Source organism: Nymphaea colorata, chromosome 9 (assembly GCF_008831285.2).
Source record: "Nymphaea colorata isolate Beijing-Zhang1983 chromosome 9, ASM883128v2, whole genome shotgun sequence".
In the NCBI taxonomy this organism is placed as follows: Eukaryota; Viridiplantae; Streptophyta; class Magnoliopsida; order Nymphaeales; family Nymphaeaceae; genus Nymphaea; species Nymphaea colorata.
This window is the reverse complement of record NC_045146.1, coordinates 16,662,808-16,687,084: the sequence shown is the minus strand read 5'-3', so window position 1 is coordinate 16,687,084 and position 24,277 is coordinate 16,662,808. Positions and strand designations below refer to the sequence as shown.

Sequence of the window (24,277 nt, the reverse complement as noted above, 5' to 3'; positions counted from 1 at the left end):
TCTGAGCAATTTTTTCCTCTTAACTAGAATATTCTAACTCCGCCCCTGGCAATATCCCTTACAAGTTCAGCATTTTCCAACTGAAGCTATTAACCATGGTAGATTAAACTGAAAAAACGATGGATTCTTGTCTTCAACGTAAAAAAAGGTTACCAGCAATTGATCTGTATATGATCCTTAAACGGCTCTTGCAAAATGTACTTCTTCTCTCTCTCTTTCTCTCCGTAAGTGGAGATCTTTTGCAGCAGAAAAGGACACACTCTAAAGAACTGCAGATTCTCTAACTTTTCCCGGCAATGGCTCCGTCATCTTTTCCTTTGCATCGCCTACTTATCCAATGCCTCTGTGTTGCACTGCACAACGGGGAACCCACATAGACTCATCAGTGCCATGCAACTGTAATAATCAATTGTTTATCTATATCTATTTTTATATCAAAAGCCGAATGCCCAAATGTTTTTTCTGCCCATTGATGATTCATGAGCTATGAAGAAGACGATCGCTTCATTTATTAATTCTTTTATTCAGGAATCTAGCTCATGATCAGCTACTAGTTTTTCCGAAACGCTAGCTATCTGCCTAAACATTTTGGAACTATATATGATAATTGATTATCTGCACAATATATTGTTTTTGAATCTGACATGATCATTCTTGCATTCAGCTAGGTTCTATGTACATGTGTTAGCTAATCAGATGCAGCTTAGGATTCTTCTTTGGATAGAGGAAGCTATTGCGTACGTGGTTAATCTAATTCCCTATGATTGGATTTAGATATTTGTCAAAATCAGCTAGCTCCTAATATTTTATATGATATGTATACATATAGCCGTTCATGGTTGAATTTAGAGCGGTAATTTGAATAAATTAATCCTACTCTTCGGCAACCCCACCTTTGACGTCACATGGCATTGCCAACTACAAATTCATTAATTAACAAGGGTGCATTAATCAGTTTGGTTTTGGTCTGGGGATTTCCTCATCTGGCCAGACAAAAACCTGATTAATTTGTATATAAGAAATTGGCCGACCAGTTTTTCACCTAAAAAAAAAAGTTCAAGTAAAAAAGGAGAAAAAAAGATGGATACGGCTTATCGGTTGGTTAAGAGGTCACATGTAAAGAGATGTTATAATATGGAAGACTAGCTATAGCATGGAATCCAGAAGTGGGAAAATATGATCATCAAAATTGAAGGCAAGACTAGGAAGCAATAGTTACGCCAATGTGCGATTACTTTTCTTTGTGTTAATGAAGCTTCGGCTCTCACTCGGGTAGTGATAATGGAACAGTGGCGGTGGAGCAATTATTTTTTGGGCCTGTTTAGTTAAAATAGTGTTGTTTCACATGCTAAAGTTTCAATATTTTTTTACACATTGGCAATGACCAACAATACATGGGGACTTAGACCAGTTGCTACTTAGCATTCACTGAACTAAAGAAATTCAGTATATATGTAAGCATGCAGGCATAGGCGGAGCCAGGATTTTCTTTAGGGGTGGGCCAACAGCCTAACCTGGTAGGGCCAAATTGAATTCAAATCCAAAAAATAGATGGCATAATTTTTTTGTTCATTGGCCAGGGTGGGGCCATGGCCTAGGCGGGCCCTCCCCTCCCTCCGCCCCTGCATGCAGGTGTTAGTGAAACGTCGCAGTCTCAATGAACTTAGGTCCTTGTAAGACTGTGCAGGCAGTTGTCTACACATACCAACAAAAAATTCATATTGATATTTTAGATATTTTAGAGTAATTTTTCTGGTTTACATATTGGTGTTCCTTTCAAATTTTGATAACTAATGTCTCTTTGAAAATTTTCTAGCTCCCTCCTTGCCTTGCCTTATAGTATTAAGCGATAGGCTAGATGATTCCACAAAATGCCACCCTACATCATAGCCACGAGAAAAAAAAAAGATTCATGCGCCTTGCCAGTGAGTCACATCAAGACTTTCATATTAACGGGCTAGCAGTTAGCCTGACCTCCTTCAGTATTGTAAAAATCTAAAATTGAGGGACATAGACTCAAAAAACCATTTATTTAAATCTCAAATGTATATACAAACAAAACAATGAAACAAAAGGGAACTTTCAAAATATTTAATAATAATAGAATGATTAATGTGTGTGTTTGTCAACGCAAACCTGGTTATATGTGCTTGCATGAATTTTCGTGATGAAAATCGAAAAAAGTAAAAAGACAAGAAAGGACACTTCTTTTTAGAAAATTACAACAACAAAAAAAACCCCACTGCTCTTACTTACGGTGCACATTGATTGCATGCATGCACCTAACAGAACCCACAACTCCTGCTTTTGGAAACCTAACCTAACATGCTTGACCTGACCTGACCTTATGGTTCACTCCTCATGCATGCATGCACTTGCGTGGCATAGACAACCATGTGTGTTGTCCTTTTCCGAAGGTGGAGGCAGGTGGAGGCTTGTGCGGGCAGTTGCCCACACCTATCCAAAGATTGGTTACTTCTCTATTAATACCTCATACCCACTTTCTTCATTTACATATTTCTGCTTTTAGAAATCTAAAACTTGTATACTACTGCCTCTCAATCAATCAAAAATTGTTTGCTCCATCTCTACCTTTTTTTTTAAATGATAAGACAATCTGAGGTTAGGCAAACCTACTATCAGCCTATGCTAAAAGAACTACTGACTTCCTTCAACTTTAAAGTCTTAATTTAACCCTTTACTCCATAAAAGTTGTGTCTAACAAGCTATCAAGTTCACAAATGTGATTGCAAACATATGCACATAGAGCTCAAGATGTTCGGGTGTTCATTATGAGAATGCCCTCAAAAAGATGAAACGCAGCTCCCTACGAGAACAAAACGGGAAAACTGACTGTGTGAAGGTGAACACCAAGCAAGTAATGTGTGTGTGTATATATATATATATATACTTACTTACTTACTTATTTTTGGCTAAAAATAGGTCAAAGACAACAACCCGACCCCTTATTTTTTGCTAACAATTTATTTTAAAGAATATAAACATCTTAATATATTTATAAAAACTATTTTGGTATAAAACTTGCTTTATTGAAGCTGTTTTTATGGAAAATATGAAATTTTCTATTATCAAAATCTTGGGAGCCATTAGTTTCTACTTATTATAAAAACACTATTAAAATCCAAAAGATGGCCAACTTAAGATCGAATGGGTAAAGTGAGATTGCAAAACAAATGCCTTAAACATCCTATCCAAAGGATCTAGTTTTTGTCTCTTACCTAATGGTCTGGTTTCTACCAATTTTCGTATATATGTATTCTAACTGTATACACGGTCGTAAGTAGTTGTAATTTATTCACCTTGATCATTCATTAAGCATTGTATCTAATTTCTTCCATGAGACTCAATCCTGTTCCCCCATGCATTACAAACCGAATTTGCACTTAATTTCTTTCAGTTTTAAATCAACCAACTTGCGTGTAGCATATCTTTCATGATCAAATCTTGCATTTATTTTATTTCTAAGCTTGCTCTTGATGGTTTGACTGGCTTACATGATGGAGTCAAGCATCTGATAACTTGGTCTTTTCTTTTGCCTACAACTAGTATATTTACAAGCTGTTGTTGTTTATATGTTTAATGTCTGTTGCGCCGTAGAAATCTGAAATATTGTTCCACTGCAGAATCTGACTTGATTTATACTTTGTTTCCCCATTCCACACACCACACACTGCTTTAGGTCAAGCTGCCTGTGGATCTAATTAGACCTTTAGATTTATTGCTGCATAAGCTGTCGGGAGATCATGTTTGCGACTAACTCAAATCGAGATCACGCGTCCAGATTATATATGAATAACACCGGATGCAAAAAAAGATCTTTAATAAAGGTGAACTCGAGTTAAGCATAGTTGGTAATGAGACTTTGGGCCATCCATGAAGACATTTACTTGTCAGATCGAGTCAAGAACATGTTTAAGTACGGTTTTTAAGTGTCTAAAATTTGTCTGGGATATCAACTATGTGTGAACTTCCATATGATCGTTTTTAAGTGTCTAAAACAATTTGTATCGAATTAGTCTATAACACAATCGACAGATCTTCTCTGTTTTGTCCAAAGCTTAATTAGAAGATCATTTTCAAGTTTGCTAACACCAAATTAAGTTGATAAATTTTGACTGTTGGTGCCAATGAAAACCACGTGGGAGCAAGATCTGGACCTAGTTATTGTGAAATTGCTTTCATCAGGTGATTCAGGTTTCCTTTTTTCTGTCTTTCTAAGATCTATGCACATTAGAATTTAGAAATGGTTTCTCAATAACAGTTTCATCAACTTCATTAAGCAATGTGCAAATTGAAGCATAGGAGGGCGTCACTACCAAGTACTGAAAGTAGGTTTGATACAGCGGAATGATGAAGAAAAATGGTGGTGTTTCAGCTTTTTTTTATGATAGGAGGAAATACTTCTTCTGCTCATTCATGACCAGCTAGGTGCATGGATACCAAAAAACTTCTAAGGAAGGTTAGCTATGGATTTGAGAAATTCATTGAGTGTGTCCCAGTGGTCAAAGGAACATGCCCTCGTCCACACACATGTGCACGGATCTGATCACCAATGCACGATAATTGCATTGCACGTAACAGTTTATGAGAATTTTCCTTTGCTTCCAAACGTACAGTCATCAGATGCGGCTACTACAAACATCTGCTGCTGATATCCACGTGCTTGCTGCCGAAATGCCGATGTTCCCACGGCAGACCGCCATCGCTGTTGATATTGACTGTGTCGCCGAAGATGACGACGATGGGCTGTTGCTAGCGAGACTCCCCAGGACACATCTCTTCCCGAATTTGGCATTAAGCGACGTTGAGGATCGCCATTGATGACGATCTTCCCTCCTTTATGTACTGTACGTCGAATTCCCTGATCACATCCTGCCCTTGACCTATCTGATGCATGGTCGGCATTGAGTTCTCACTGGATCTCACCTCCCCCAACTGGGACATTACAGGGGTCAAACGAGGAAGCTTCCTCATCAAAAACGCACATCAATACGATCATCTGGTTTATTGTCTTCACATTCCATCACGGCCTGGTCATGTTCACGTGAACCTCCAGATATCGGTCCGCTTTCAGAGCCTTCTCCATGTCAATGTAAGCTACGCCATTATGGCCACTCCTCTGCCTCTTCGGGAGGCAAATCGACACAGCATTGATTGCCAGGTTGAAACTTGCCGTCGTCAAGCCAAAGCCAAAGTATTGTTGGGTCTTCATCGATGTCCCTTCTGAACCGAACCAAACCAAACCAAACCAAACCAGGAGAATGTTAATGAGTCTGCATAAATGGACTCACAGAATTGATTTGTCGCAATCGAAGGAGAAATGCACGCCCAGTTTGTATGTCGGTGCAAATGGGTTTCCGAAATTAAACTGCCTGCTTATAGTCGTTTGAATCCGAGTCTTGTGGCTGTAAATGGTTCTTATAATTGATTAAATTCTTAGGTAAATTTTGTCAGAAAAAAAGTTCAGGAGTAACTGAACGAACTGAAAGTACTCCTGATGCATATGTTACTTCAGGTGGAATTATTTGGAGAACTACTTGATAAATTTCATATGAAAAATGCCTCTTCGTTTATGAAACTAAAAAAATATTCGTGAAAGACCATGTTGGCTTTCAAGACCGAATGAACTCGATCAATAATTTTGATCTAGGAACATTGTTCAGGCTCAAACAACTTCACCGACTGTCTAATACCATCAATGGGTTGCTTGAGTCTGCACCAGTGCAAGCTGAATATCATGATCTACCTTCATTGAAGTTACTTTGAATGATATAGCTTTTTGGATATCAGGGTGTCTCTTTTTAAGAAATTTATTTAGTTTCCCCGTCGAAATTTTCATTTTCTTAGCAATCTCAACCTTTTTTAAAAATTTACTTAGATTTCCCGGTAGAAATTTTCATTTTCATAGCAATCTAAACAGCCTTTTTCCACATTTGTTGACAGATATGAGGCTTCAACACTTATCCAATGCATTGAAATGGTGTGTTTGATCAATTGCATCGAGCAGCGTGATTGAAAACATCCTCATGGCATGATCAAGGATTTCACCTTCTGTACACATCTCACATTCCATGCCCCATGTAGATGCTTGGAGATCATGTTCTGGTCATTCCATCGACTATCAAACTCAATCTGAGTTGATTTCTTTATGCTGCAAGAAAATGGTAGCAGAACCAAAATCCGACGAATATTGACAGAACCTGAAGTCTCGATGTATGTGTAACAATCAAAGAGCTAATTGACTGCGAAGAAAAGGGCTATCCAAATGCATCAGCATCTATCCGTCCAAGTAGGGGGTGAACAACGAGCTCAAGCTTGAGCTCGATTCATTAAAGCTGGCCTTGTGAACGAGTTCGAGCCAAGTCACTTAATGAGTCGAACTCAAGTTCATGAGTCCACTCGTTCAAATAATTGAGTCGTCAAAAATGACGTGTAGCGATTTTTTAAATATCCAACTCGTTTTTTTAATTAAAAACCCGGTATATTAACGTTAATTAATTATGTAAGCTTTTACAAATCAAATTTGTCGAGTCTTAATCAAGTCGAGCTTGATTTATGGTAAAGAAATAGTCCATATATTCAAACGAGTTTGTCGAGCCTTAATCAAGTCGAGCTCAAACTCAACACGTAACTGCCTTGCCTAGTCGAGCTCGAGTTGCTTTTGTCGAGCTGACTGAACTTGGGCTCGACTCGACTCGTCTTTACCCTTGCGTCCAAGGCACTAATGGTGATAGAGGCAATCACAAGTAATACTATTAGACCTTGCTGGATTCTGAGATCTAGATCTGCCCTGGGCAGGATCCGGACCCACTTAGTTGGTGGGAAAAGTCACATGTGGTAACTGCTCACGTTATGACATATTGGATTCGAATTGGACGAATCTCATGCGCCATGTCCGATTTATCGGTTATTCGCATGTTCGGATTCGAATAAGAATAAAGGAAAGTCTATAAGATATCAAAATCTGATTTTTAAATTCGCAATGTGAGTACAATCCAACTCCGACTTTTACATATACAACCAAATCTCAACCGCTTTATCATACGTTAATACCCAGCTTTTAAAATGTATGAATGTTGGACATAGAATGTTTATTTGAAACTGAGTTTAAATTCAAAACCAATTAGATATTTTTTTTTATAATCGAATCTGAACCCAATGTGATGTCATTTCTTGAATCCAAATCTAGTTCGTTTAAATAAATTCTTTTCATATCAGAATTCAGTTTGGTCATATATCCGATCCAATCCATTGACATCTCCACCCGTGTATATCCATATACAAGATTAGATTTTCGCTTGTATAGAAAGGAGATTTATATGAAGAAACAGAAAACTACAAATGTGCGGTTTTTAGAGAGGGGATGGATGTAAAAGAGCAACGGGTAATGGAGAGTCCGCCAAGTTTCTATTTCTCTCTCAAGAATAGATGAAGAACAACGAGTACACCAGAAATCCGTCTTTGAGTTCGTCTGTCTCAAGGGTAACAAGCTCAATGGCATCTACTATCTAACCATTTCAAATATCTTGTGGTATCGTGTATTGCCTTTCTTTTATTTTCACATGGTATCAAGGCGCTAACCTTACGGTTTCTAAATCGTTCTCTGAACATTCTTCTCCACGATATATAGCATGAACTTGCAGCAGTGTGATTAAAATGTTGTTTTTGGTGCTTCTCTTTATGAGCTCTGTTTCTACTACTTGTCGGTTGTTGCTGCAGTCATCTGTTGCAAACTTTGCTTTTTGTCTAGAATTTCTTGTTGTTGCAATATTGTTCTGTTACAAGTACATGTTTTCCCATCATCTCCAAGGGGAAGTACATGTTTACCTATCATCTCCAAAGGGACTGGCACAAAAGTCAGTAGCTTGGCAGTTGCCCTAAAAAAATTCAACCCTCGACCATAACCAGGTGCTCTTTCACAACTGAGCCCGTCTGCCCTGGTTGGTAAGCGTCGTTGGTTCATTTGAGTCACACCGGCTATGGTTGTCTACCAGCGCCGAAGTTCAGCAATAGAATTTCAAGACGTTGATTATAATGGAGGCTTTTTCTTTCACAATTTGATAAGGCTTCGATGAAGTTCGTCTTTGGGTATATAACATTCATGGGATGCATACGATGGCTGCTAAATTGCTGTCAAGGCGACATGCACTAAAGTGTTTGCTAAAATGTCTCTAAGAGGTTGTATACCATCTAAGCGAGATACTCATGACCCCTGCTCTCGACATAATGCCAGCACTGGTCTATTAGAATGTATGTGATGAATGTGTAGTCTCAGGCGAACAATCAGTGGATTTCTTCTCCTAATTCATGTTCAAGTTGGAACGACAGTAAAAGCTTCTGATTTAATTTTGAAATTTCCAGAACAGTAAGATCATCTTCTTTTTTCAGGTATTCATGACTTAAGGACTAGGAATAAGCTCTGTTCGGTGAATGGCTCTGTGATTCTTCTTTTGATTTTCAGTTGGAGGAGCCCGACAGTGAGTTGAAGTTTCGTTCTAGAGGGAGTGAAAATTTTGGGGTTGTATATTTTAGGTTACTTGTATTTGTAGAGATAAAAAGAGCAAGAGAGAAAGTACTTTTGTTGGCTGAGATGTTTCTTGACAATTTTTTTTTTTCCATTATATGTTGATTTTAAGTCTTTCATATGTGGAGAGAGAAAAAGAAAGAAACACTGAATATTTTTTATTTGTCTCTAATTTTAATATGTTTTCAAATGTATTTTTTCCTTGTCATATATGTGAATTTTTTATTGAGGGAAAGGAAGAGCATTTTATTAGTTCATATATTTTTCATTTATTTTAACATGTGTTTTATAGAGAGAGATATAAAGATATAAAAATGCAAAACACATGTTAAACTTGTCCATCTAGCCATTTAAATAAGCAGTAGAGAAGATAAGTTGAACATTTTGTATTTATAAACAAACACTGAACATAATTTCAACTTGTTCGTATAGACAGAGACTCTTTGTTCTTAGTGTCACTTGTTTTAAGAACAACTGTTGTAGGAACAGTTGTTCTTACAACCAAACTGTATTAATATGAGAAGATGAGGATTGGGTGGGGGCTTCGGTTCTCTTCTTGCCTTTTATGCAGTGAATGAAATGCTTTTCCTATTCACCCAAGTACATATTTCTCCGGTGCTTGCTGTAACTATAGCCTTTCCGGTGTAAGTGTCCTTTAGATCTAATTGTAAAGAATTCAAAGGCATTAGTATCTCCCTCATTTAGAGAATCTTATAATTGTCTTGGTTTCCATCCGCTCCTCATTGACAACTATGTTACATGGAGCCGATCAATGACTATGAATTTTAAACGAATCAGGTTCGTGGACGATTCCTTCTTAGGACCTGAACCTATTTCATCTAAGTATGCTTTGCAAATGTGTCGCAGTAATATGGTTCTCTCCTGATTAATCATCAATTCTCTATCTCATGAACTTTTATAAGTTGTGATCTATCTAATACATTTCTAAACCATGGGTTGGTCATGAATATTTTACTCAAAACACGCTCTATCTATTATCGAATTTGGAGCACGATAAATTGTGATGCTCGAGAATCTTCGTTTCTCTGCTGCCAGTTTTTCCAAAACTAAAATAATATTGGCTTATGATCCCTTTGCTCTCACGCATGCAGCTCTTGTGAGGCGGTAATGAATTAAGGAGTTTGATGAAAACAAGAGATTGGTCTATTCCAATAAAGGATCTACGAAAAACGGCTCAGCAGTAAAAAAAAGGGGCAAAAATGCATTTTTTGAACAAAAAGTTTGTCAAACACGAAAAAAAAAAGTGTTTTTTCGCATTTTTTTCATTTTAGATGTTCTTTCACATTTTTGTGTGCCTTTTTCATATATTTTGTTCCTGATTTTCACGTTTTTTTTATTATGACATTTTAATTTTTGCATTTTACTCTTAAGATTTTCCTTTTTATTGTTTTGAATTTTGCTGAGATTTTCCCAAGATTTTGTCCATAAAAACAACTCTGCCATATTATCCTGAGAAAAGCACGGCGTCTAAAACATGTAAACAAGATGTGGACCATGGTTTATTCAGCTTGAGTGTTAATGACTCTTATAATTATTTTATAGGTGAGATTCTTTTAATCGATCCATTGCCATCTAATGCCAATTAGTCCAACTTAAGATCATCTGTTTGGGTGACTTTTCTTTCGCAGATTGATGTTATGGGGATTCGAAACAGGATGGCCCGCACCCCAATCATTAGGCAAACCCCTTGAGATAAATTTGCTTTTGCCTTTATGTCGCCTTTTAATTCATATGTGGTCGATCCAATATTGCGATTTATTACCGGTGTAAATGGTTCGATCTGGATCTGATTAATGACATCTGGGTTGCCAAATGTGGCACGGTTGCTAGATTAATGTATATCAATATTGTATTGAGGCATGGTTGGTTTGGGCATTATCGGATCCAGTTATGGGACTAATGGATCCTAGTTATGACATGTAAGGTTTGGTGGATTTTATGAGAACTAGTCCTTGTTCATCATGTGTTTGATTAATATAACAACTTGAGCTTAAACTCGATTCAATCTCAAGCTTGCATAGTGCCATTTAACGATCCAAAGATCGTAGAGAGTGTCATTCAACGCCCCTTAAGAATTTTTCATTTTAATCAATTTATATGTGCTGTTTCACAAAATGTATTACTTATTGTTCTGATTTATTCGATTTTTCTGATGCACAACCGATTCGGTTGAATCCCACCTGAATCCAAGTCCAACTTTTCTATCTATAAACAAAGTCGAACTAGTTGTATTGATGAACAAACAAAGATATTCATTTGAAGGTTAACAAATACATAAAAGTGAATCCAAATACGAATGTGATTGGATGTCCTTTCATGAATCTAAATCCAATCCAACAAATATTTCGTGCAATTGCTCAAGAACAATATGCAATATGCGGATCGAGATTTGCAAGATCCAAAAAGTAAACTCAACATTTGAATTTGACAAAGTAAGACAACAAATCTCACATCATAACTAATTCAAATCCATATATGTACAAGTGTTATGGAAAACGAAAGCGCGGGTTTTTCCTTTCTTTTATGAAAATAAAAATTCCAAAGTCAAAAAAGAAAGGGGCGCCATCCTCTTCCCCCGCGAAAACCTCCGCCCTTCGAATCCAACCCCACTTTCAAAATGAGAGAGACAACGAGCCAAAACCAGAAGCTCCAAAATGAAAGCGTGGGAAACTCCAAAATTTCGAGGGAACCAGTCCATGAAAGGCAAGGAGAAAAGTGCGCGCCTTCATCTCCACTCCACTCCATTCCCTCCCTACTTCTGCATCTGCAGATCCCCACAGAGAGAGAGAGAGAGGGAGATCTGTGTATAGATAAGGGCTCCTCCGCCACCCCCTCTTCCAAGGAAGAAGGGAACACGCCTGCACCTCTAACTACAGCGGCTCTCCTCCCCTCTTCCCCACACTATTCCCTCATCTCGCACCAGCAACAATGTCGACCGATCAGGAGAACAGAGTGCGAGTCACAAGGGCGAGCGCGAAGAGAGCTTCCGCCGCCTCCTCTTCTCTTTCTTCATCTGCTCCTCCCCGGAAGAAGCGCGCCGTCTTGGGCGACGTCACCAACACCATCGTTGGCAACTCCGGCATCCTTCCGTCGACCCCCGCTCCGTCCAAGAAGAAGGTGGTGGCTCTGGTGGGGGTGCCCGTTGTTGCCGTCGATAATGTCGACCCCTGTGGCGATGACCCGCAGATGTGCGGGCCATACGCGTCGGAGATCTATCAGTATCTCCGAGAATCAGAGGTACCACTCACCCCCAGCGAATGGATTTGGGGGTTTCGGTCCTTATCTTCCTCAATTTTTGCAACCGATCACCAATTTTTTCTGCATTGCTCGGAATTTGTCTGTTTTTTTGTTTAACCGCTTCCGAGATGATGTGGATTGATTGTGGGATCGACTTCATTTTTGTCTTCCGATGCGCAGAATAAGAGAAGGCCAAGCCCAAATTATATGGAGTCCTTTCAGCACGACGTTAACGCGAACATGAGATCGATTTTGGTGGATTGGTTGGTCGAGGTTGCAGAAGAATACAAGCTTCTTCCTGATACTCTGCATCTAACCATCGCTTACCTTGACCGATTCCTGTCCTCTAACGCGCTCTACAGGCAGAAACTGCAATTGTTGGGAGTTTCTTGTATGCTTATTGCTTCGTAGGTTTCTTTCTCCTTGGCTCTTTATTATTCTTTCTTGCTATGTTTTGTTTCATTAATTTGAAGTCTTTCTTGTTTTCAGCAAGCATGAAGAGATCTGTCCTCCTCATGTTGAGGATTTCTGCTACATTACTGATAATACCTATAGCAAGCAAGAGGTATATTGGGTTTTCTTGTTTGTCTTGGCCTTTCAATATTATTGGCTTTGATAATTGGAAATGGATATTGTATTCTTTTTTTATTAGCTGATGGCTTGGTTTGCATGTGAAGGTGGTAGAGATGGAGAGGAAAATACTTATGCTCTTGAATTTTGAGATGAGTACACCCACAATCAAGACTTTTTTAAGGTAATAAAATTTTGACATTTGAGTTCTGTCAACACTTTGTAACAACAATGCCATTGTAGAGTCATTGATCTTTCTTGGTGTTCTTTTATTTTCCTTCTCAGCGGGTTCATAATGGCAGCTGGACAGAAAACTGAGGTATGTAGTGTTATCTACTTGGGCAAGATCACACTTGTGTTTTTTTTTATATTTATTATATTGTCACATGTTTGTGCGTCTTACCTCCACAGTTGACTTATTTTTGAACTATTTTTGCAGTCTCCCAACTTGGCTTTGGAGTATCTGTGCAATTTCTTGGCAGAAGTATGCTTATTAGAGTATGGATGCCTTCAATTTTTGCCGTCTCAAATAGCTGCGTCCATTGTCTTTGTAGCAAGATTCACACTTTGTCCGAGGACTCATCCTTGGGTAAAACTTCTAGAACCTGCCCTCTTATCTAAATACCAGTTTAATGTATTGGTGAACGAGAAACTGAGCATTTAATTTGCTTGAAATTTTTTAGAGCAAGCATCTGCAGAATCAAACGGGTTATAAAGTATCAGACCTTAGGGAGTGCATCCAAGTCATACATGATTTGCAGCTGAAGAGCAAAAATTGTACTCTGGCGGCAGTGAGGGAAAAATACAAGCAGCACAAGGTAGAAATTCTCCTGCAGCCATCTGTATTGGAAATTGATTCGTTCATTAACATGAATCTATGTTACAGTTTAAGTCTGTGTCAACCTTGGCATTTCCTGAGAAGATCCCTTCTACCTTCTTTGAAGACCTCAACTGATGGATTGTCCAGTAACTTCCGGCGATACGTTTCACTATCTGGGGAGTCCAAACCTGCTTCACTAACTGGTGTTGGTGGATGCCTCTATGCAAGGAACTGCCGAAGACTTGAAAGAGTTTTTCATCTCAAACACCAAGCACTTTGCTGATGATGGGGAGCAAGGAGTTCCCTAACAATGATTTGATTCCCGTGAGCAACGCGGTTCAGCAAGCCCTTTCTGCAAGGGACTTTTTATGATCATGCTAGATAAAGTGCCGAATTTGTAATTGCTAGAAAAGGGATAAATATGGTCATTGCTGAGGCCACTGTATTCTAACTTGTAAGATGGAGGAAACAGGCCATCTTGCTACCAGATGAACAATACTGTACGTGTAAAAACTAACTGAAGTGAAAAGTAGGTTTGTTCACATGAATGTTGCAAGAATGATGCTTGAAATATGCTTTTGTCTGTGATTTACGACTGAAAATTTTGAAGTAGGACGGGTAACAGTGCTTGGAGTTGGAGTAATATCACTTGCGATTGTTTGTAACCTAGAGATGTAAAATGCAGACCGCCCATTCTTTCTGTTAAATACGACCCTCTTGCTCATGCATTGGAAGTGCTTTGTGTTGATTTTTAATTATGTTCAGGGTGCCTGTTCCTCATGTTTGTGTTGGAACTGCATCTGATTCCATTGCAGAGTCCAGAATGAGGAAATTCTTTCCTTGAGTTTCACGCAGCAACATAGAAATCAAGCTTTGGATCGATTTCGGGACAAAACATTTTCAATTCTACACTGATTCTGATCTTCAAAGCCTAGCATTAGATACTTAATATATTTTAATGATAAACGTTTTAATATTTAATATCAGACATTCAAATGCCACCTTAAGGATAGATGTTCCACTTATCCTTGAAAATAAAGAATCAGCTTGGCTTGCCCAACCCAACAAGAAGTTGCGTTTCAGATGTGGTACAGCCGGTGGCCCTGTCCAACTATGCATCTTGGGCCTAAGCCTGGTTTGGCCTGGCCAGATTATAAAATGCATGTATATATAATATGACATATAAATATATTTAATTCTAATAATATATGTTTAATTAAAATAATATTAATAAATAAGTTACCAGACCAACTCAAGCTGGTTCAACGATAATTTATCAGACCAGCCTGATGCCTAATTTTAAGGACCATGGTCAAGCCGAGTCAGGTCAGTTATAAGGTACCTGGCAAGCACCGGTCCAAGGCAAGTGGGTGTGTCGGCCACATCTTGTATTTGGGTTGAGTCGCTCTAAGGGCAACGCACAAGTTTTGCTTGCTTGGGGGCGGGTGGAGACTTTCCGTTTCGGTGAATAAGTTGTTCGCTTGATTTATTAAATCTCTGGATGGATTATGCTTACGTTGTTCGTCCCTTTGATTTGCAACTTTTGCATATGAAAATGGATTGAGAACAATCAGATATCGAGACTCGTTGCTATGTATTTCTCGAACTCGAGAGAGCGTCGAGGCGATACAAGATTTACTAAACTGGTGCTCTGACTAGTTCTGAGTGATCGTTGAGTTCAAAAGTTTCGAAGTCTAGCAAATAACCAACAGGGCCCGGCTCGTTCGTATGAATGTTCTCCATATTAAATTATTCGCGCTCAATACTCAGTATTGAGTCTGTTGACGGCATGTTGTTTAAGGTGATGCAAGGAAGAAATTGACACGGAACAAGTCCGATCAGTTCACAACTCGGAGACATTGTCGTGGGCTTTCACTGAGGCGGTTCTTTTGTCAATTCCAGTGCCTAGGGTCGAGTTGTTGTTTAGCGCTTAAAAGCCACGGTGGAGTTTGGTGGGAGGTCTTCGTGGCCTTTGAGGTGATGGAGAAGGCCAAGGGAGATGGGCAGCCAGGAGAGGAGGCGACAGAACTGAAAGATGGTGGAGTTCCCCAGCCGCTGCCAGATGGGAGGACCGGAGTACTCTTCAATGGATGGATCGTTGAGACCCACAAGAAATCTATTCTCAGTTCCCTATCACTCGAACAGTAATCCGTCTTTGCCGTTTCTTTTTTTGTTGTTTCCGTTTTCCTTGTGTTGTATCTCATCGATCGGGTGATAATTTGATTGCCTGCCTCTAGTTTAGACACCCACAAAGTCATTTTTGAAGGAAATGTTTGGTTGGATAGCGAAAGGCATATGTCTCTGTTGGAGTTTTGAGGTTGGTTTCTTAGATAGTTGGTGGGTGAAGGATGAAGGCAGTTGGGTTTGAAGCTTATAGAGAAATGGCGTGAAATGAGATCTTCCGTTTAGCATTTTGTGGTTATTGCGGTCTTCATCTTTCCCTGCCATTTATGCTGCTTCTTAGTGGAATTCTCCGACATGATTACTTGTTTTTTGGTCTTAATAAAACGCCTAGATATGAAGTAATGAAGGTTTGAACTTGCCTGACTTATTGAAAATCAAGTTCCAACGAGCAAAAAATGCTAAAATGTCATACCTTCTTAGTTGGGGTCGGCTATGAACCGTTGTAGTTTTTTTTTTTTTTTTGGTCGGTTTCAATTGCTGGTTTCTAATGAGGAAATATATTAAACTGGATGTTACGGCTGTTCGATTTGATGAAAGGTTATTGCTTCCACCGGACCACCGCCATGCTTGATAGTTTTTCTTCTTCAGGTATCAAGCTTCACTTGCGAAGAATTGAACTCTGTGTTACCACTTCGTGCGTAAGTTGGCTTTTGATGCACAATCGTTCTTTAGTAACGGATGTGGTCTACTTCAGAAGGCTTTACTTGAAATTCAAGGAATAAGGATGACGATGATGATGATGAAAGACGTTTGATATCCATTAACAAATAAATATCATAATCGCCGTAAAGCATCCATCTTGAAGTCTACATAATTGTCAACAAAAGTATTTCTTTATCCAGATGTAATTCCGTGTAGTCAAGTTGAGGCTCACCAAGCACCCTGTGTAATGCGACTTGACAGTCTATGCCTCTGGTTCTCCATGAATTGATTTGTTTCATAGTAGCGTGGGGTTGGTTCAGGTTGACTGGAGCGCAAATCCCTAGCACAATATATGGGGCTTGTTGCCAGTGCCAGAAGGTGCTTGTCCAACTTGATAGTCTTACCCAGTTTCCCCTACAAAATTAGCTGTAGTCTTTCCTCTGGAAACAATAAAAAATTAATGAGCTGTCAGCAAATTTTCAGTGTCATATTGGGGACAAAACTTGAACCAAGTTCCTGTTTTGACTAGCATAGAAAGCTTTACATGTTAATTGTTTGAAATGCTAACTCCAATGGGTGCATAATAGAGTATTTCATTTATGTGATTACTGTTATATTCTATTCTTATATTTTTGACCTTTGTTTTGTGTTGCGAATGCTTTAATCTATGGTTAAGTACTATCCTAACTTATCCATCTACCCATGCAAATGCAATTATGTCATATTGACACCATCTGCAGTTGTATTTGGTGCACATTTCCGGCACCTCCCTCTGGTTAATTGTAATTTGTAACTAAGTTTCACCAGTTCCCTCTACAAGCCCTTTTTGATCCCTCATATATGTTTGATTAACTCTAAGCTGGTATACATTGAGGACATACTGTTCTTGACAATATATCACCTGCCAACAACACCTTTTTGCTTCAAGCAAAAATCAATCGATTTTTGAAGAATTGATCTTTTTGTTAGAAGAAAACCCTTATTTTTCTTCTTTGGTTTCTTGTGGGAAGGTTTTGGCATCATGTACGAAACTGTCTGCCTCTTGCAATTTCTGTAGCAATTAAGCACTGTAATTTTTTGTATCATATATTGGCATAAGCAAATATCATGTGCTTCAGGGTGTGGATGATGCAACTTCTATTTATTGCAACATAAGGCTGAAATAGTTCCTCTAACATGAGAAGATGGTTCATAATTTTCTTTTCCTTTTATTTTGTGATTGTCATCTCTGCATTCTGAGGGATGTTATGTTTGCAGATGGGAAGAAAAGCTTGGAACCAGGCATATGCCTGAGATGGTTTTTGGAGAGAGTTCTTTAATTCTTCATCATGTAGGAACTGGGATTAAGATTTATTTCAATGCCTTTGATGCTCTTACTGGGTGGAAGCAGGAACGACTACCACCTGTTGAAGTCCCTGCAGCAGCAAAATGGAAATTCAGAAGGTAGATTCTCATTATCTCTCCTTCATTCTCGTTCACTATGGAGAAAGTAGACAGGACAATTGCTGTTGAATCCTTTTTATGGCTTCAGTACCGCTGTCCTTTGACCCACCAAGCGGAGGTCTCAATAATTTTTTTTAACCATATTGACCCCACAAATTTGACTTGATTGTTTATGAATTTCCTACCAATGCTAGGAAACAAGGTTCAATTTTTCTGACATTATTCTGCCATTTTTTCAAGAATTGGTTTCAGAAACTGTTGCGTGATCAGTTTGTTCATTGTTTCACAAATAGGTGAATATTGTTTTTGCTTAGCTATTCCAAAAATATGATCTTGACAAGCTCCTGTCTGCCTTCTTTCTTCAAGTCCTTTTTGCTTGGCAATGGGGACACTGATCAGAGCTGCACTGTGTGGACCCATCCGGCACGGTGGAAGACAAAATATCAACTTAGTACTACTTGGAGAATTTGAACGTTGCAAATCTACATTAATGGTTAATAACCACTTCTCTAGTCAAAGTGCCTTAATTGTTTCTGGTCAATGTACGATATCCATCTACAACCATCATGTTCAAATCCACGTAGTGAATTTTCCTAACAATAAAATTAGGCAATAAATGCAAGCAATTCTAACGGCTGCAACTTTTTAAAGCTTTTCCACAGTTAGTGGACTCTCCACTTCAGCATCGACTCATGCAATAGCATATGGGCGCATCATATCACCAGTTCTATATATAACTGCCCAACACTTTCTTCCCCTCTGAAGTTTCAAGTTTCAACATTTCTAATCTACGATCTTCGGATATGTAAAGCTAACAGAGCAAGCAAAAATTTTGATTCTAATCATTGTTTTAAAACAATGTCAGATAGGTGGTCCATTATGATGGTTATTGATCTTGTCCCAATGTATGAACTCTTGTTTTTCACTGGCATAAGGTGTACTCATATCATGAGGATCTTTGTCGGTGACTTATTACTGGGGACAGTTATGTTGTGTACCTTGTCACCTCTTTTTACTGTCGTCTGTGCAGTGATACATTTAAGCATCTCGCTGTCTTACTGCTGTTTGTTGATGCAGTAAACCTCAACAGCAAGTGATCCTTGATTATGATTATACATTCACAACACCATATTGTGGTAGTGAAGCTGTAGAACCAAGAGCAGAGGTTTGTACCAAATAAAATTTCTCTCTCCATGCCTTTCCTGTGAAAGAATGGGTATAGTATTTAGCTAATCGAAAGTCATTGATTCATGCAGTTGTGATTTTCTGAAGTTTAGATTTTATTTCTGGTTTGTTTTCTGCATTTCTCATAAAATAAGTTTGAAAACTTGTGGTGACAGTGAATAATTTCATTACAATTTTTCCACGTAAAGCTTCAAAAAGGCTGCTGGTCAAAGTAAATCTTCAATAAGTCATTCATTATATGGGACAGTGATGCAATTAGGCAGCATCAACAATACAATCATATGGCAGCAACCTAACACATGCAGAGAACAAGCCAGCCTTGAATGTTATATAGGTTCCACAACTCAGATGTGATAGAACAGTATGATATTACTAATGCTGAGCAGGACTGTGTATTCCGATTTGTCCAGCACTGACTGAAGTACATTTCAATGCTCAACTTGTAAAAAAGTGCAGTTCAGAAACATGTTACTGTTGTACGTTTGATTTACAATGCAGAAATTCACACGTTTTTGCATCCAAATGAGCATTTGACATTCAGTTACTTATAACAGCCTTCTAGGTTTGCAATACTTTCTTCTTTTTCTGTCCTTTCTTCTTAATCTCACTGCAAGTCTCCCTAGTCCCTACATACATATTTTCTCCAATCTCATGGTTAGAGAATGAGTCATCAAATGGATGGGATGTGGTCTGTTTTTCTAGATGAAGTCATGGTATTGATAATTTAAATTCTTCTAAGTAATCCTTAAAGTAATTTATTTTATTGGATTACCAGATGGTTATGGGCACTAAGCCTGAAGGTTCAACTGGAGTTCTGCATTGGGTGGATTGTGATGAGCACATTGATTTTGCTGCCTTATCTCCGAAAGAGCCTATACATTTTTTTGATGAGGTATCAGAAACTTTCATATACCTTTTCTTTACATCTCTAACTCTTGTTGGATCACACTAAATATGAATTGGCTGATACAATATTCATATGGCTGTAGTATGCTTCAATTGGATCTGTTCTTGTTGGTGGAACAGATTATTTGGAAGCTGGTCCATGCAGATATATTTTGATATTTCAAATTTCAGGACATTTATGTGTGCACATGTGCATGTATCTTTTGTTCCTACGCACGGCTGGGTCCTTGCATTGTCTGAATATATCTACTCGAGCATGTTAATGATGTTTTGTTACGGGGACGATGGACATATCTGTTACAACATGATTTGTCCTGTTAAACAGTATCCCACACTTGTGGATTTACTCATCATCATGTTTTAATATAGAGCTGTTCTTGTACTTTACTATCACTAATGACGTAACCGCCATGTTAGAGACTATGTTACGCTCGTTCTAGATATTATGTTCCACTTGTTTCCAGTTCACCCATGTCGTGTTTGGATGTAGAGTTATTTACATACTTTACAACCATTATGTTACACTCATTGTAGATTCACCCGTGTCGCTTGGATGTAGAGGTATTCTCATACTTTACTAGCATTAAATGGGGAAGTGAGAGGGAGAGAAGGATAACTATGTATGTCATCTAGAAAAATTATAATGAGAATGTTATTTATTATGAGAATTTTAGTTTTTTTTTTTTTTCAATGTGTGTGCATTGGAAGGAAGGAGGGATTATGATTTATCAAATCTAGGAAAATGACATCATCATGTGTGTTGTGTGTGCATGTACCCTTATTAAAAATAACTGAAATTTCATATGTTAGATTCTTATTTATGTTGTGTTACATAGTGCATGTTGACATTTGCATGCATGTACGAAATCTCCAACCATTGAAACTGAGGAAGGTTGCAGTAAGTGAGAAAGATGGGGAGGGAGAGAGAGAGAGAGCAGCAATGAAACTGGAAGAAAGTGCAGCGCAATTCTTCAATGGTTGAGGAGCCTGCTCGGCTAAGTTCCAAAACATGTTAGCTGTAAATTGGGTTAAACTTGAGCACCGATGTCTTCTCCTCCACTTTTTGCCACAGAAGAAGCTGGAATGGGTGGTTCTGAGCAGATGGTCTAGCTTTACTCTCTTCCAGCTGCTAATGCAAGGAATTGAGTGGCTGACATTCAGACCCTGATTTGTCATATTATTTGGAAAATGCAGTTTTCAAATTTCTACCTTTTTGTTTTTCAGTGTAATTGAACAAAGAGGGGGACAGTGGCTTCAAAATTTGTCTGAATGACAACTATTTTCTTTTTAGGTGCAATGAGACTGGACAATGTCAGTCCTGCTAGGAGCCTACGATGTGTTTCCTTTTGTATTTCTCATTTGATAAGTAACCTTGAGTGTTTTCTTGGCTTGCATAGGAAAGGGTTGGACTATAATCGTGCATGTTTCTGTTCTTGAATTACAGATCCATCTTTCAGGTTTTTGATGTTACTTTGAACTAGGCCTGATGTTCACGGCCAATTCACTGATAGCTCTGGTCATATGCTATGTACTGCTTAATCAGAAGGACATGTTGACAGTCCTGAAAAATTGCTGTAGGGTCCGTGACATGGCTGTTTTTGCTTGATCCAAACAGGTGCTGCTGTATGAAGATGAACTGGCAGATAATGGTGTGTCACTGTTAACCGTAAAAGTGGTAAGTGCTGGAAGGAGTTTCTTCTGACTCAGATCTGTTGCTTTTGGTGCAACAATTACTCTAAGCTATTTTTTGTTCCTCTGATTTACAGAGAGTAATGCCAAGTTGCTGGTTTCTTCTTTTGCGATTCTGGGTAAGTATGCTGTTATTTACCCTCTTCTTGGTTTCTTCCAATGCCCTATTTCTACATTCCTTGAGGGCTTTTAACTTTTCATTTCAGCTAAAGGCGCTTTTTGTTAATTTGAGTAGTATTTAATGCTTTCATTTGTGGAGTAGGAAAAGGAATCCGTGTTTCTGGTTGTTAATTTTGTATCAGTATTTAGTTTTATTCAGTGACACCACTAGGCCTGTTTTTTTTTTTTTTTTTTTGGTTTTGTTTGTAATCCAAATTTTGTAATGTTGCTTGATAGAGTTATTTATCCTGCCTGCAGCTTAGAGTGGATGGTGTGCTGGTGCGATTAAGGGACACCAGAATGTATTGTGCTTTCACAAATAATCATGAAAGGGTACCTTATGTACTACGAGAATGTTGTTGGAGAGAGTGCACATTCAAGGCTTTATCTGCTGTGAGTATACCATCATTTCTCCACACCCCCTGCACACACGATTAAAAAGTTCCGGTAGAAAGGTCATCTTCTTCCATAAAGGTATAAAAGGTACATAATGCATGATGCTCAGATAAGCATAGTTATCACTTTTCATGTGTTTCATGTAAGACACCATGTTCAGCTCAATACGGAAAGGTCTGGTTTGTGTGTTTCCTAGAGTATTTTGCAATTTGTTAGGCCAACAACCACTGTTTTTTTTTTTTCTGTGTCCTTTTTTTGTGACAGATTAGCATGCATTCTTCATCTATGTCAACCTTTTTCTCTGTTTCCAATGTATCCTTTTTTGTCACAGATTAGTCTGCTTCCTCCATCCATTCTAAACTTTTCTCAGTTTTCAATGGCATAAATAGGCTATTTGCCGGACTGGCTGTTTGAAAAGGTGTCCATAGGCATTTGAATGAGGGGGTAATCGATGAGCCTTTCTTTTTTTAGCTCCCATTGGATGTATGTCAGTTTCTGAATGCCCCTATTGGCGTATTCTTTCTTGGGGGCTCAACTCTGAGGTCTATCTGCCAAGTAAGCCTTGTGTTGCCTGGTTATTCATACGCATTCATCTGTAGTTGCCCTTTTCTTCGTAACTTCAGCTGCTCAGCGTTACGAATTTTGTTTTGTAAATATTTTCTAAAAGATGTACATCCGAGGTTCTGCGCTTAATGAATTTTTTAGAAGTTCCTGTTGGTATGCTGTCACTCAGATTCTTTACCCACTGATCTGCTGTTTTACAGAGGGGTTTTCCATCTGATTCTGCTTCATATAGTGATCCAAATCTTATCAGCCAACGTCTTCCAGTCGTTGTCCAGAAGACTCAAAAGTTGACATTGTCTTCATGACCAATGTTCCAATTGAGTTATGCTGCAGTTACTGTTCATTTCTGTAAAAGATAGGAAGTTTGTAAAACTTGGCCTATGCCAAATTGCAGTACATCTGGTGAAGAAATTCTGATGTAGGTTATCCGACAGGCATGTATCTGATTGAGATGTTCAAATCTTCGATTTGAAAATTTCTTCGTGCTTGATACAATCCCAACACTAAACCAAAGCATAATTTTTGGGTATGTCCCGTGGAGATGCTAATGTAGATCGAGGAAAAGAAAAAGCAGAGCGAGTCGATGAATCTGTGGCTTGATCTAAAAGTCAAATTTTAAGAATCATAAAATACAGTAATTTGAATTATAGGACATGAAAAGACACCATAGCATCCTACTAAGGAGATCAGCGACGGAACCACCCTTAACAGTAACTGAGCAGTACTAAGTACTGCCAGCCTTAGGAAGAGTTTTCCTACATAATCTCAGTAAGCTTAGTTTACTCTATGTCAATAATGTAAACTTGTTCTTTTCTTCTTTGGTGAATGTTCTGTATACGAGGAAAAGGAAATAAGTACGTCTCATGGTGTAAAGTTGAAAGGCTTGGCCCATCCAACTGAAAATCGGTGTCATGGTGTCATGTCTTCCACAGGCTCTTGCATGTGCTTGAAAATCATTTCATTACAGCTTTGGCGCGTGCCAAGACGCTACTGTGCGATCTCTTTCATGTGAAAATCCCTAGCGTGAATGACTATTCAAGATCTACATGCAGCTTCCTTGCTACGCAATAGTCTGTGCGCTCTATTATTTTACTGCTTATGTCTACAGAATGGGCCATGCATGATTTTTCTTGCTTTCCAATGATTGCACTTGGTGGGTCTTCCGGTCTTTGATCCTATCAATAAAAGTCCTTCTTTTCCCCTTTGTGTGTGTGTGTGTGTGTATGTGTGCATGTTTGCCATACGCCAAGCAGCAGAGAGAGAGAGAGAGAGAGAGCGGAGTTCCTGGTTTGGACAGCAGAAACCTTTAACTCATTTCTGGAACTGAAGCAGCTTCTTCTGGCCTCAAGGACATATGCCTCAAAAAGCAGTTTTTGGACGCTTAAATCTTCTGTGCCGTGGGGAATTTTCTGCAATGAACAAGAGCCTCAGATAGCAAGATTTTCACCACCATATACTGTGGTTAGCGACTTCATCCTCTTGCTAGTAAAGATGTCACAAGCTCGGACTGCATCCCTTGTATTACCATTATTCGGTAGATAACAATTCATGGACGGTTTTTTTCAGAAATAAATGGAAGGAACTTTCAAGGAGCGGATATTTGCAAATATTGAATGCATTGAATTTGGTAGGTGGATCACATATGGATCATCTATGCTTGAAGAGGCCTGGATCGTGCATGATTAATTTCATGAAGAATAAGAACAAAATCTCTTTCCTTCTCTCTCATTCATTGCCTGCAAGTCATCACTGTGCTTAACAGTTCCATACAACTCAAGGCTGTCTGCTTCTCCTGATCTTTCACTACATTGCTTACATAATGGCCTCCATTATTGATTAGTGTCTTGCTTTTTCGGTACTTTTACAATATTTAATTGAGAAAAATTTACAAACCATCTCTTTTTTGAAATAAGCTT

At 38.6% G+C, this 24,277-nt stretch overlaps 2 protein-coding genes and 1 long non-coding RNA gene across 3 annotated transcripts; all 3 read left to right on the top strand.

Moving 5' to 3' along the window:
- Positions 1-7,364: 7,364 nt before the first annotated feature.
- Positions 7,365-8,739, top strand: LOC126410384 (uncharacterized). The gene is made up of 2 exons (XR_007574288.1): positions 7,365-7,503; positions 8,410-8,739. It is a non-coding gene; the product is annotated as an uncharacterized LOC126410384 (long non-coding RNA).
- Positions 8,740-11,205: 2,466 nt separating this feature from the next.
- LOC116260954 (cyclin-A3-1-like) lies at positions 11,206-13,770 on the top strand. Its single transcript, XM_031639500.2, has 8 exons — positions 11,206-11,803; positions 11,984-12,210; positions 12,293-12,368; positions 12,481-12,557; positions 12,659-12,692; positions 12,813-12,962; positions 13,057-13,191; positions 13,260-13,770. Exons 1-8 carry the CDS (start codon positions 11,495-11,497, stop codon positions 13,326-13,328), a joined length of 1,077 nt encoding a protein of 358 aa, XP_031495360.1. The 5' UTR covers positions 11,206-11,494; the 3' UTR covers positions 13,329-13,770.
- Positions 13,771-14,967: 1,197 nt separating this feature from the next.
- LOC116261378 (TIP41-like protein) lies at positions 14,968-22,890 on the top strand. The gene is made up of 9 exons (XM_031640111.2): positions 14,968-14,994; positions 15,096-15,337; positions 17,277-17,462; positions 18,540-18,627; positions 19,423-19,539; positions 21,169-21,228; positions 21,320-21,361; positions 21,660-21,794; positions 22,562-22,890. The coding sequence occupies exons 1-9, from the start codon at positions 14,983-14,985 to the stop codon at positions 22,664-22,666; spliced, it is 987 nt and encodes a 328-aa protein (XP_031495971.1). The 5' UTR covers positions 14,968-14,982; the 3' UTR covers positions 22,667-22,890.
- The last annotated feature ends 1,387 nt before the right edge of the window (positions 22,891-24,277 follow it).

Excerpts from the sequence above, each read along its gene's own strand:
- LOC116260954 (XM_031639500.2), top strand. The coding sequence starts at position 11,495 with ATGTCGACCGATCAGGAGAACAGAGTGCGAGTCACAAGGGCGAGCGCG. Across the intron at positions 12,211-12,292 it reads TCTTGTATGCTTATTGCTTC|CAAGCATGAAGAGATCTGTC; the intron begins GTAGGTTTCTTT and ends TCTTGTTTTCAG. Across the intron at positions 12,369-12,480 it reads ATACCTATAGCAAGCAAGAG|GTGGTAGAGATGGAGAGGAA; the intron begins GTATATTGGGTT and ends TTGCATGTGAAG.
- LOC116261378 (XM_031640111.2), top strand. Across the intron at positions 18,628-19,422 it reads CTGTAGAACCAAGAGCAGAG|ATGGTTATGGGCACTAAGCC; the intron begins GTTTGTACCAAA and ends TTGGATTACCAG. Across the intron at positions 21,795-22,561 it reads CATTCAAGGCTTTATCTGCT|AGGGGTTTTCCATCTGATTC; the intron begins GTGAGTATACCA and ends GCTGTTTTACAG.